Below are 13,042 nucleotides of genomic sequence, written 5' to 3' on the forward strand. Positions count from 1 at the left end.
GTGATGGTATAGGCATAGCACAGGTGATGGTATAGGCATGGCACAGTATGTACAGGCATGGCACAGTAGGTATAGGGATGGCACAGTAGGTATAGGGATGGCACAGTAATTACAGGCATGGCACAGGAGATGCAGTGCTGCGGGCATGGTACAGGAGAATGTCCTGTACCATGCCCGCAGCACTGCATGAGGAAATGCAGGGGCTGCGGAGGCGTCTCGCTTACCTGTCGGTGAGGCACCGTCTTCTATTTAAAAATCGCGCCACCCGGCGCCGTCATACGTCACCGCAAATGCGCCGCCGATGCTCGGGTGTTTCGGCTATTCTCGGGCATGCGGCACATGCGCAGTGACACGTCGGCGCCGAGCGGCGCCATTTTTAAAAAGACACTCCAGTCAGTGACTCGAGTATAAGCCGAGGGGTGCATTTTCAGCATGAAAAAACATGCTGAAAAACTCGGCTTATACTCGAGTATATACGGTACTGTAGTAATGTCACTGGTACCCCCAAAAGTGTCAAAAATGTCAGTTAAGGGTCCGATCTGTCCGCCGCAATGTCGCAGTCCCACAAAAAAAATCGCAGATCGCCGTCATTACTCGTTAAAAAAAAAAACACCAAAAATGACAGAAATCTTTCCCTTAGTTAGTAAACGCAATAACTTTTGCGCAAACCAATCAAAATACGCTTATTGTGATTTTTTTTTTTACCAAACATAGGTAGCAGAAAACAAATTGGCAAAAAATGTAAAAAAATTGTGATTTTTACATTTTGGGGGGAATTTCATAAAAAAATATGTGGAAAATATTATTTTTTCAAAATTTACGCTCTTTTTTTGTTTATAGCGCAAAAAGTAAAAATCGCACAGGTGATCAAATACCGCCAAAAGAAAGCTCTGTTTGTGGGAAAAAAGGACGTAAATTTCATTTGGGTACGGCGCTGCATGACCGCGCAATTGTCAGTTAAAGTCGCACAGTGCCGAATCGCAAAAAGTGGCCCAGACGTAAGACAGCAAAATCCTGGTAAAGCTGTACTTACTTTTTATACTGTATAAAATATCATTTTAACAGCATTGCTAAACTAACCTAAAACAATTTTTATGGAATTATTTAACTTAAAATGTAGGTCATGCCGAAGGTTCTTTTCTAGTTTTACAGTGGGGAAGGATTAGAACTCCTGTCAGTTTTTAACCACTTTAAGACTGGAGGATTTTCCTGCTTAATGACCAGGCCACTTTTTCCAACTTGGCACTGCGCGACTTTAACTGACAATTGCGTGGTCATGCAATGCTGTACGAAATTTACGTCCTTTTTTTCTCCACAAACAGAGCTTTCTTTTGGTGGTATTTGATCACCTCTGTGCTATTCATTTTTTGCGATATTAATAAAAAAAGAGCGAAAATTTTGCAAAAAATTGAAATTTTCTACTTTGGCAGTTAAAAAATATCCAATATATTAAATTTTTGGCATATATTTAGGCCAGAATGTATTTAGCTACATGTCTTTGACAAAAAAAATTCTCAATGAGTGTATTTTTAACCACTTTAAGACCGGAAGATTTTACCCCATTCCTGACCAGGCCACATTTTGCGATTCGGCACTGCGTTACTTTAACGGACAATTGCGCGGCCGTGCGACACTGTACCCAAATTAAATTTATGTCCTTTTTTTCCCCCAAAAATAGAGCTTTATTTTGGTGGTATTTAAACACCTGTGTGATTTTTAATTTTTGGAGAAAAAAAAAGAGCGACAATTTTGAAAAAAAAAACAATATTTTTTCACATTCTGATATATAACATTCCCCCCAAAAAAATTTACAAATCAAAATTTTTTAACATTTTAGGCCAATTTGTTTTCTGCTACATATTTTGCGTAATAAAAATCACAATAAGCGTATTTTGATTGGTTTGCGCAACAGTTATCATGTTTACTAACTACAGGAAAGATTTGTCATTTTTATTGTTTATTTTGTTTTTACTAGTAATGGCAGCGATCTGCGTTTTTTTGCGGGACTGCGACATTGCAGCGGACAGATCAGACCCTAATTACATTTTTGACACTTTGGGGGACACTTTTGGGGGGACCAGTAACATTACTACAGTAATCAGTGCTATAAATATGCACTGTTACTGTAATAATGACACTGGCAGGGAAGGGGTTAACACTGTTGGTGATCAAGGGGTTAAATGTGTGCCTCATGCTTACTGACGTGTGTGGGGGGAGTTGGTTGTGCGACACAGACACAGATCGCAGGTTCAGCTATGCTGAATCCTGTGATCTGTCCCTGCCTGTCACAAAGGAGATTTTCTCAGTCTTTCCCCGACGATCGGGGAAGAGAGGCGGTGATCACCGCATCTCCTCCCCTGGCCCGACTCCCGCTGTGTGCGCCGCCGAGAGAGGGAGGAATCTGGTGACGTAGGTAAAGTGGTTAACTTCTATCTGGCTCAGTAAAAGAAATGTATCCCCACTTTCATATCCTGCTGATGTCTTACTAGACAGGGACAAAGAAAAACCTGGAATTATGCCCCCGCTCTACTAAAGAAAATCATTTTGATTTCTGCCTGTACTGCTGTTGAGTTACCCTCATTTTCAGTCAAGTATAATGTGGTAAAAAGGACATGAAATGCAGGTAAATGTCTTTAATTGAGCCCCAGATAGCAGTAGAAAACTGAAGAGGTTTAAACCTTTCATACTCTAACCAAAACAAAGAAAAAAGGTTTTGGCTTGACATACAGCTTAAGCAGTCTTTTCTAAGTGAATCAAAACAGGTGTACAGATAGGTAATCATCCTTGCTGAGAGACCGCTACATCAGACACTGTAGCTAAGCCCCACATAGGCTCGCAAACCACTAGATGAAAAGCTGATACATGAACGTACACCTATAAACCAAAGGGTCCTTTACCAAGAGGTTAAAGTGCTGCTTAAAAGTCAAGCATGACTTATGTTTCTGAATAAAAGTTTTATCAAAGTGTCTCTGTCAGTGCTCAAATTTGCACAATAATAATAGGCCACTCATACCATAGTTGGCCTACATAAGATTACCTGTGCCTGGCAGTATACATTTTTCAGTAGGCTTTTAGAATATAATTGTAATGGAACCACTGACCCACACTGCACTTGTGGTTTTCCGTCAGTATATGGCTTCCTTGCAGTGATGAACATATATACCAGATTTTCCCAGACACACTCATAGAAGGCTAGCCAACAACTTAGCTTGTACAAGTTTTGGAACCTTTTCCTTTATTGAACAGTTTCACACTCAATTTATACACACATGAGCACATCCCCCTCCTGATCAAAATACCCCACACAGGTCAGGGGTTACCTGATTACATTATCATATGCAGATGAAATTGTATAAAGAAACAGAATTAACCTCAACTAATTATCTAGCCATCTGGACAGAACAATGTGGGCTCATTACATCTAACAATGGGACAGGCAGACTTAACACAATCCACATCCCACCTCAAAACAGACAATATGACAAAACTGCCAATGACAGTCTGTCCGTCTCCTACATTGAAGTGCATGGAATACACATCTACGTATTGCTATGATTATTTAGGAATCAGACTTCATGGCAACAGGCTATAGGTCTCACAGTGTAAAGTGGGATTAAATCTTCATATTTCTTGAGAGATATTGCTGACAAATATTACTGTCCCACTTGAAGCAATCTAAATCATTAAGTATCTGTCTTTCACTCCTAGTGATGGTGAGTACCGTCTCAATAATATCCCAGAGACGTATTCTGGTGACGGTTATCTGCTTGAGGCCTGGCTACAGACATATTTGTTTATTAGATATCTCACCTACCATGCAGAGGAGGGAAGTTGCTCCTCTTTTCTGCATGTCTATCAGGAGTCATTTAGCCTTGTCGTGTGATTTGCGTTGTCACCCATGGAGCTACAAGACTTCTCAGAGGGCCACCAGAAAACAACAGGAAATTTCCTATGCAGTTAAACTTGATGGATGAAATGCAGGATACACTCAGTTTCTGTCTCTCCTTTCTATCAAACACTGAGTCACTCTTACATAAGAGCCTCTCCCACACACAGAACTATCTGTTATAAACTTTCAAACACATAATCTACACTCTTATATGGGCATCTCTGATTTACAAGGCTTTATCGGTCTCTCTCTCTATATTATATTATAGGAGAGCTTCTCTCTCACATATGGCACTGCTATTGAACAGTCAAGAACAGTTTAAAGCATGCCCCAGAGATGAAGAGGCTCCAAGGCATATAGCAAAGGACTTGCTAAATAGTAAAAAATTGTAGTGCCTGCTCTTTGGCAAATCATGAATTAATAATAAGGGAAGTAAATTAATCTCTGGTCCCTTAATAATCAAAATGACAACCCCACACAAGAAAATTATAAAAATGTATGCAGACAGTACGCTTTGGTCAAATTGACTAAGTACAAGTAATAATGAAATATCCTCAATTCATGGTACATAATCTAAAATACAGTATTTTGTGTTTTATGTTCTCCTCTATAGGTTAAGAACCTCTAAAGCAGATTATAATCTGGAAACCTTTTGCAGTCAGTGAATCTACTATAGAGATGCTCTAATGCAATACCTAGAAATGTAATGGCTCTGAGCTATACTGATTTCCACAGAAGGAAAGTCCCTGCTGTGTTACGGCCTTTCATATTTTAAATTAAAAATGGCCTACAAATTACACATTTCTAAACCATAATGTGTGCAGAGTACAGTATCCTTACAACAAGCCTAATCAATTTTATTGCCTAATTACTGTATATCCAAGGCTATTTTGTCATACCCTTTTTTCTTGTACAATATTGATTACTAATATAGCATACAGCTCCAATTTTATGGTTGCCATCTGCTGTTCTAATCAATTCCCCTACTAGTGATGTCAGCAACAGTGCTCATGGGTGTGATACAGTGCCATCCCTGTCCTCTGGCACATAATAATATACTAAGCAGATAAGTAATGAAACCACTGTCATGTTCTTACACTGAAGTGTTGTGCTCAAAGCAAAAATCTAATGCATGTGGTAATCCTACTAAAACAAACACATGTAAGCAATCCAACACACACCATACGTATACATACAGTATGTCTGCATTTTCATTACATTAAACATCTGAACTGACCATAGACCATAGAAACTTTTTAAATGGCCAGTTATCTGACCATTATATTTTTTTCTATTTCCAAGGAAACAAACATACCAGCTTCTTCAAAAAAAAAAAAAAAAAAAACAGTAACCTTCAGTAAAGTTAACTTTACTGAAGCTACATCAGTGTAAGATTCTCATTGATTTCTACAGGTACTATACTTTGCACTCTGTTCCCTATGCTGCTTTGAATAAGCCTAATTAACACTAACATCCTACAAGCTTAGCATAGGTTGTGTGCCATTTTGTGGTCCTTATCTCTACATTGGCAATAAAGAACAGTGAGGATCAAATAGAAGTTTCCATCTGGTGTCCCAGGCTAACTGTTCTGCCTAATTATATACTGCCTAATTATCATCAAAGTGTTTTGAAACTAAGGCATCATTTGAACAGCATGCATCAATTGATCATTAGATGTCAATTTACAACCCTTTCGCTGCCAGACCAAATCATGCATTTTCTGAAATAAGTCTGCCTGTAGAATTAAATTGTGTATTTGTGATTTTGTACATCCCACTATGCTTGCAAGATTTTATAAAAAACAACATTTTAATTAAACATTTGTATTAAAGCCCAACTCCAAGCATTTTTCTTTTTTGGGAAGAGTTAGAACCTTTCACAGGCTTTTACTGCACATTGTTTTTGTTTAAATACATTTCTCATTGACATAAAGTAAAAGGGTCAGGAAGTGATGGGATGTCTCACCAATGGGGACATAAGTTAGAACCTTAAGGCGCGTACATACGATAAGAAAATCTGAAGGGAAATTTCGTCCAATGACCGATCTGCCGATTTTCGGATTGTTAGTATGGTGCTTTGGACAGCCGACTCTGACTTTTCGGCTGACAAAATCCTGATGTGCAGGCTATATAATTTTTGTCGTCCGTCAAAACAACTTCCGATTTTCGTCTCATTAGTACAGATTTTGATGGAAAAAAATCTTAAGAGCAAGACTAGGCATGCTCAGAGACGAAAGAACACATACAAAACAATCCAACACATGACATCACTTCTGAAGTAGAATTCTGTCGTATGGGAAAATTCGTATGAAAATAACCTCTTTACTTTCCACATCAGACTAGCATGCCACAAAAAACGGACAACAGATCGTTCGATAATCTGATCGTGTGTACGGGGCTTTAGTCTGCTTTTATTGTTGCATGCATCTCCAGGACCCAGGTGACCCCTGTTCACATTCATTTTCTGGTGTCATAGGTGATTACTGAAGGGAATCTCCCCAAATGAGCCACTGAGAGCAATAACAACTTGATTGTCATCTGAACTCATCATTATTCTATTCAAAACTACTTACAAAATCCTGGCTTTAAATAAGAAAGAAAGGTCATTGTTAAATTATTAACAAAATATAAATCTAGATTTAAATATGTGCACACTTAAATAATCAACACCCTACAAACTTATTATTTCTTCAGTTTAGAAACTGAATTCCAGGTATGGCTATTTTTTGCTTATTTTAGCTTGGACCAATGTAAGCATGCATGTACCATACCTGGCCAATCCCTGTGAAAGCTGGTAATCACAGAAGCACTACTACTACAGTGATCGCTGCTAGCTCCCAGGTCCTGTGCTGAGCAGCTGACGTCACCTACCCACTTTTATCAAACCAGAGAATGCTTTGCATTCATTGAAAAAATTGCAAAGTATTCTCTGAATGATGTCCATGTCAAGGGAGCTGCCCAGCATGGGGGCTGGAAGCTAGCAGTGATTAGTTTAGCAGCAGTAGAATCCCTTGCTGACAGCTGAATGTGTCAGGCAGAGATGAGTCACTGGTTGTTAGGGCCCAGTTGGTCCTGGCACCCTAAAAATCAAGTGGAAGCTGTCACATTTAGCAGTGGTAATAATAACACTGCTAAATGTTTCACTTCATACTGCAATTGGAGGTTCGTATGGCTTAACACCCATTTATTTGGCAGGATTCTCCTTGGACAGTACAATGTGAATAAGTCTCCTTCATAATATTTCCCCTGCTGGTCCAAGGTTTTTTAGCTTCTTGTGTTAAGCTATTTTTTCTATTGGTGAATAGGATATTTTTCTCTTTTACATTACTGAAAATTAGACAAGACAACTAACAGTGGTTGTAAAGCCTATTTTTTTTTTTTTTTTCAATTAAAGTAAGAAAGAAAAAGATGCTATACTTACCTGCTCTGTGCAATGGCATTGCAAAAAGAGATCCCTTACTTCCTCCTCTGGAGTCCCCTGCTGGCGCTCTCCACTCCTACTTTTCTGCATGTGTCCACATAGCAGGCTATGAGGGAACACAAGCGAGTGCTCTTCCATGCTGAGCTGTGTATGTCCATAGACAAATGCACAGCATGGCTCAGCCATACCCTCCCTCACAGGATTTGACTGACAGCATGAGCCTGTGAGACCAGAAAGTGAAGAGAGAGGACCACAGCTTTGCACAGTGCTGGATCGCTGATAGGCTCAGATAAATGTTTAGGGATGGGGGGGGGGGAGGTTTACCTTGAAACTGGGAATAGCTTAAGGTAAAAAAAACTCTCAGAAATATAAATAATGAATTTACCCAAGCTCTACAGCTGTGTCTGAAGTCTAGGAGATGGAGACTGGTGCTCTGGCTGGAGCATTCAACTAAAGTCCTTATCAAGTAAAAGCTGGCAACTCAGAGTGCTCTTGCAAAGTAAATCTTTTATTGGATACAAGTGTAAAACACAAAATAGTAGATGCTAAAACATTTCGGCTACATTTCGCCTTCTTCATAGCATACCTGTTTGCTTTGCAAGAGCACTCCAAGTTGGCAGATTTTACTTGATAAAGAAAAAACTCTCAGATTACAGAACCGAGTGAGCTTTGAAAACTAATTGAAGTGAGGCAACAGCATCTACCAAAAAAAACCCTTCTTTCCTTTACCAATGTGTTAATATATATATATTTTTTAAAATAGCAAATTAATAACATACCTGTATTAGAACGTTTTTTTGTGGACTTTAGACTCCGGCACCTTCCACTGACAGAACTACTGTTTTCACTCATAGAGTCTTGTGCAGAGGAACCACTTCCTGTGGCTTCACTGTCTCTCATCATGCTTTCATAACCACTGCTGCCTCCACTGTGGTAAAACAGGGCTGTTTTTCCCATTGCAGGTGGCAACTCACCACTAAGCACACTGCTGTTATCACTGCCATGACCACTGCTGCAACGGTGGGGTTTTCGTGGGGGAGTGATTTTGCTGTACGGGGAGGGCAGTGTGTGTACAGTAGGCTTCTCTGCATGGTGAGTTACACGTTCATCTGAGTCTGAATTTCCACGTGAATGCACACTTCGACCACCTGTGCTTCCCTGGAGTAGCTCTGAGATCCTGCCATTAACAGCTCTTAGAGGCAGCTTGGAAGCAAGCCCAGAGCCTCTGTTTCTACTAAGAGATTGTGTAGACCAAGACATATTTTTACCATTTGGAGGTAGGCTTGAACTTCTTCCAACAGACTGAGGGAGTGACTTGGTTGAGAAGCTGAGTGTTTTGGTTGCAGATGCTGAAAGGCTACGAGCTTTAGGACTAGCAAGTAGTTTGCTTACTGCTGATATTTTTGAAGGGCTACATTTAGGTGAAGTACCAGCAGACTGTGGGGTGTTAGTTGGAGATGACATCACATTTCGATTTAAACTTCTCCCAGATCTTGGCAATGTGCTGTCTTTACTAAAGACCATTCTGGAACTAACTGATGAAAGGCTTCCAGCTCTTTCTAAAGATAGACATTCATAATGACTTCCACTTGATGTCCCTAATGAGTTTGCCCTACTAGCCAACTGCTCAAGTTTGGCACTAAATAGCTTGCTACTACTGTTGCTTCTGGTGTCCATGCTAAATCCTGACAATTTTCCACTAAGTTCATCTGGAAGACTAGGAAGGGAAGAGAGAGATTGTTTTGAAGGGCTGCTTGCGGCGTGCTGGGGACTTGCTCTATTCCGATGATCTAGGCTTGACTTCCTCACTGGAGGCAGGGGTGGAATTCCTTTGGGACGAGTTAGAACACAATGTTTGGGAGATGCAACTCTTCTTTCTAAAGTAGATCTGGATGTTTGTAGTGAAGGGACAGAATTGATCTCAGCATCATTACTCATAACATCTTGTTCCTCCAGCTTATACAATCTTTCTAAACCTCGAGGGAGGCTACCTGTCAGTGAATAGTCAGTTACATGGGTGAGACTTTGTGTGGAAAATGTCATTTCACATCCATCTACAATTCTTCTTAGGTTCTCAGAGATTGGTGAGAGAATTGCTTCTCCACTGCTGCTGCTTAATCTGTCTTGGGTATTTTGTTTTTTATGCACATCATGGTCAGTTACACAATTAGCAGCTTCAGGCATTTGTCCTTCATCTATTGAATTAATGTTTTCCCCCTTGATACCATCTTCACGTTTTAGCCATGGATCATCAAATACAGCTTCCACTTTACAATCAACATCATTGTTTTTTACAGAGTATGCAGATTTGTCAGGCAGATTTAATCCTTGCAGGGATTCATTAGTCTCTTGAGTTTTAAAGGGACTCACTGCAATGCAGGGGTAAACGGTGATGTTTGTTTTCATTGGAACATAGTTTTCACAGCTACCAAGAGTTGAAGTGTTTGATATAGTAACTGTGGTTTTTCCTACTGCAGAAATTTTGCACCCCTTTATAGGGGATACATTATTCTGTACTGTTTCTGCCATTTCAGGCTGAATGAGCACTTTGTCCACTCCTGGCTTCTGTCTGTTGTTTGAACACATCACACTGATATTCTGCAAAGCGCTTGTAAATTCTGAAATAGGAGGGTCAGCCATTGCTTCTCCATGACCATAACATGCTTGAGCAATAAAACTGTGGCATGATTGTTCTCCATCACTACCTGTGCTCATTTCACTCAACCAGGAACTGATGGAAGACCGTCTGCTACTCCCTTCCTGACATTTCTCATCTGTTCCAGGCTTAGGAAGGGGTAAGAACTGTGTGATGCTGACTTCAGAAACTGGGGCAGAATTAGAATAACATTCCAGGTCCTCACTTATGCTACTTATAATACTTACAGGTCTTGACCCAGAAGCTAAAGCTTGCACTGAACAATCACTGTTAAAACTGATTATACTTGTAGGGCGGCCATTGTCCAGGACTCCACTAATAGTTAACTCTTCAACTAACGTGAAAACCAACTCATCCTCTCCATTCAGCTCTAGAGGCTGTTGCACGGTGACCATGGTTGTACTGATGACTTCCTTTTTGGAGTCTTCCGAACCAGATGTCTGTTGATCTTCAAGTGCACACTCTGCAGAAAAGCTGCTTGGATTAGACAGAGATCTCTTCATGATCTGTGGACTCATTCCTACAGGAGGAGTTCGAATTTCTGGTTGTGGGAGAGATTCTAAAAGGGATCCTGCATCTTTATTTAGAGGGGGTGCTGAAGTTGGTAATACACCTTTCTGGGTATAAACTTTACACCTTTGGGAAGGAGAGTTGGGTGGCTTGTATTCTGAAGTCTTAGCTAAACTGGCTATTCCTAGTCTTGGTGATCCCATTGATCTTGGTTTTCCTTCTACAAATCCACAACTGTTGAGGCTTTCTCTGCTTCCTTGCAAACTGGAATTTTGTACCGTCTGGGATGATCCAGTGTGCAGTACACAACTACCCGTAACACTCCTAGGAGATAATGGTGTAGATATGTCAGTGACATGCCCAGAGGGAACGGGTGAGTGGTTTCTTTGTATTTTGTATGCTGTTCCAGTATTATTTTCTCTCATCTCCTTGTCGGACTGTATACTTTCACAAATGCTTTCTTCTATATTTGAATCTATTAGGTTTTTTGGTTGAACCACTGGACACAAACCTTTGGTTGTTTGCTCTCCACTATACTGTGCAGGAACCTCTTCAAAAGGGAAACTATTTATTTCCTCACTACCATCAATACAGTCCAATCTTTCCTGCAGTTCTGCAAAAGTATTGCACTTTAAACAATCCTTTTCAGGCTTGCTAGGAGCTACTTCAAGTACTTCCTCTACCTTTGTCTCATTTTTTGTCTTCTGCAAAACTGGAACTATTGGAACAAAGTCTGGTGGTCCCTCATTATCTGTGAGTTCTTTGTCAGATAAAGCTGTTCCATTGGGACCAACATAAATAACAGTATCACATGACTGTTCACTGCTTGAAGAGTAATCTGGGTCACTGGATAAACTAAGCAGGGGAAAATCAGGATCAACTACATTTCTTGAATGGAATGGTCTCAACTGAGTTGGCCTGCGCATTCGGCCTTCTTCACAGGAACTCTCTCCTCCAGAAGAACTTGAAGTATACTGTAAAATAGGGATACCACATATATGATAATTATATTACCTGAAAACAAACTGATCTTCATATTCATAAACATCCATATTGCTACATTGGTAAACAGGTATTTAACAGCTTTTATTAGCTCATAAATGAATGGAACCAAACCTTTGAAAAGTTATTTATAAAATAATCTATTCATGTTACACTCATTAAGGCCTGTAAACATGTATCAATACGCGTGTATACACTTGAGAAAGTTGAAGTACGAATATCTGTTCTAAAATAAATTAATTTCATATATAAAAGTATTATCAATGTCACAATTCTAGGTCACTTAAACACGCTTTTATTGCTTCTAGCAAACGTTAATGCAGATGTGTCCTAGATCATGAAGTCATGGGGCTGAAAATGGAAGAAACTGTTTTAAGTTAGCTGTGCGATATCTGCAACTGTTGAAAAATATTTCACAATCTATTGTTCACAGCAAGAATAAAACCCAGCCTAATTCTAGGTCTATAGTCCTTCAGAAGAGCATCTACCTTACACATGATAACATATTATGTCAATCTCATAAATCTTAGAGAACCAAAACCTTGAGTGTCTAGCCAATCTGTTACATTAATGAACACTTCCTCCCACGTATTTATCTTAATAGTGGCCACTGATTTATTCCACAAGTCCTTACCTTGGTTTTCTTTTTCTTCATCCTCAGAACTCGGGAAGCAATCTGGATAGTGGACAACGTCTCAGCGTAGTTTCCTGCAGCAGCTGAAATGTGAGCTATCATTGTTGTGCGGCAGTTCATGTTCCCCAGAGATTCCCGAAGAAGCATTGTGAGCTTGCTCTCTCTACAGAAACAAAATGAATTAAGGCTGCATTAGTGAAACATGTTTCACTTGTACTGTCATGATATGACTTCAGAGCCCTGAAGTTTTTTCCCTTTCCCTAATGGCATGCTAATCAGCTTCATGCTGCAGAATCACATGGCATCCCATCTAAGCAATGAGAAATATAAAGGACAGGTCAGTTAGGTTTTTTTTTTTTATAAAATTGAATCAATTCCTGACCATATGACTTGATACTGTATCTTACCTCTATAAAAAAAACTACTGGCAACTCAACTCTTGTAATTTATTGCTGGCAGCTTTGCTTTATAAAGCAGGTTACTTAGCCAATATTTTATGTTTTGCCACACAATTTTTTCATTTTGTAAATGTACATTACTGATATCTGTATGTCCTGCCAAGGTCAACCCTTCAGATAATTTTTTTTTTCACCTTTCACCTTGCATTAGAAAACTAACAGCTGGAGACTGAATGTGTGCTGTAGTTAACATGCATGTCTCATTTGTTTTATAGATCAGTCTTAAGTGATTTTAAAGTATTTTTTTTTTTTAATATATCAAACATTTTATACTTACCTGCTCTGTGCAATAGAATTGCACAGAGTGGCCTTGATCCTTCTCTTCTGAGGTCCCTGCTGGCACTCCTGGCTACTCCTTTTCTCGGTGTGCCACTATAGGAAGCTGATTTCTATGGTGGCACACATGTGGGTTTGATTCTGAGCTGCGTTGCCTGTGTCCATAGAAACAGACAGCACGACTCAGCCCTGCCCCC

General features: G+C 39.7%; 1 protein-coding gene across 1 annotated transcript in view; it reads right to left on the bottom strand.

Annotated features, from left to right (window-relative positions):
• Positions 1–13,042, bottom strand: part of KIF26B (kinesin family member 26B) — a 546,719-nt gene that overhangs the window by 29,323 nt on the left and 504,354 nt on the right. Inside the window, exons 11-12 of the mRNA XM_082249575.1 lie at positions 12,112–12,274; positions 8,089–11,449 (exon numbers count right to left, since the gene is read on the bottom strand). Of these exons, the coding sequence (XP_082105701.1) occupies positions 8,089–11,449; positions 12,112–12,274 (3,524 nt within the window). The remainder of the gene's footprint in view (positions 1–8,088; positions 11,450–12,111; positions 12,275–13,042) is intronic.

This window comes from Pelophylax lessonae (genome assembly GCF_965119305.1).
Source record: "Pelophylax lessonae genome assembly, chromosome: 3".
Classification (NCBI taxonomy): Eukaryota; Metazoa; Chordata; class Amphibia; order Anura; family Ranidae; genus Pelophylax; species Pelophylax lessonae.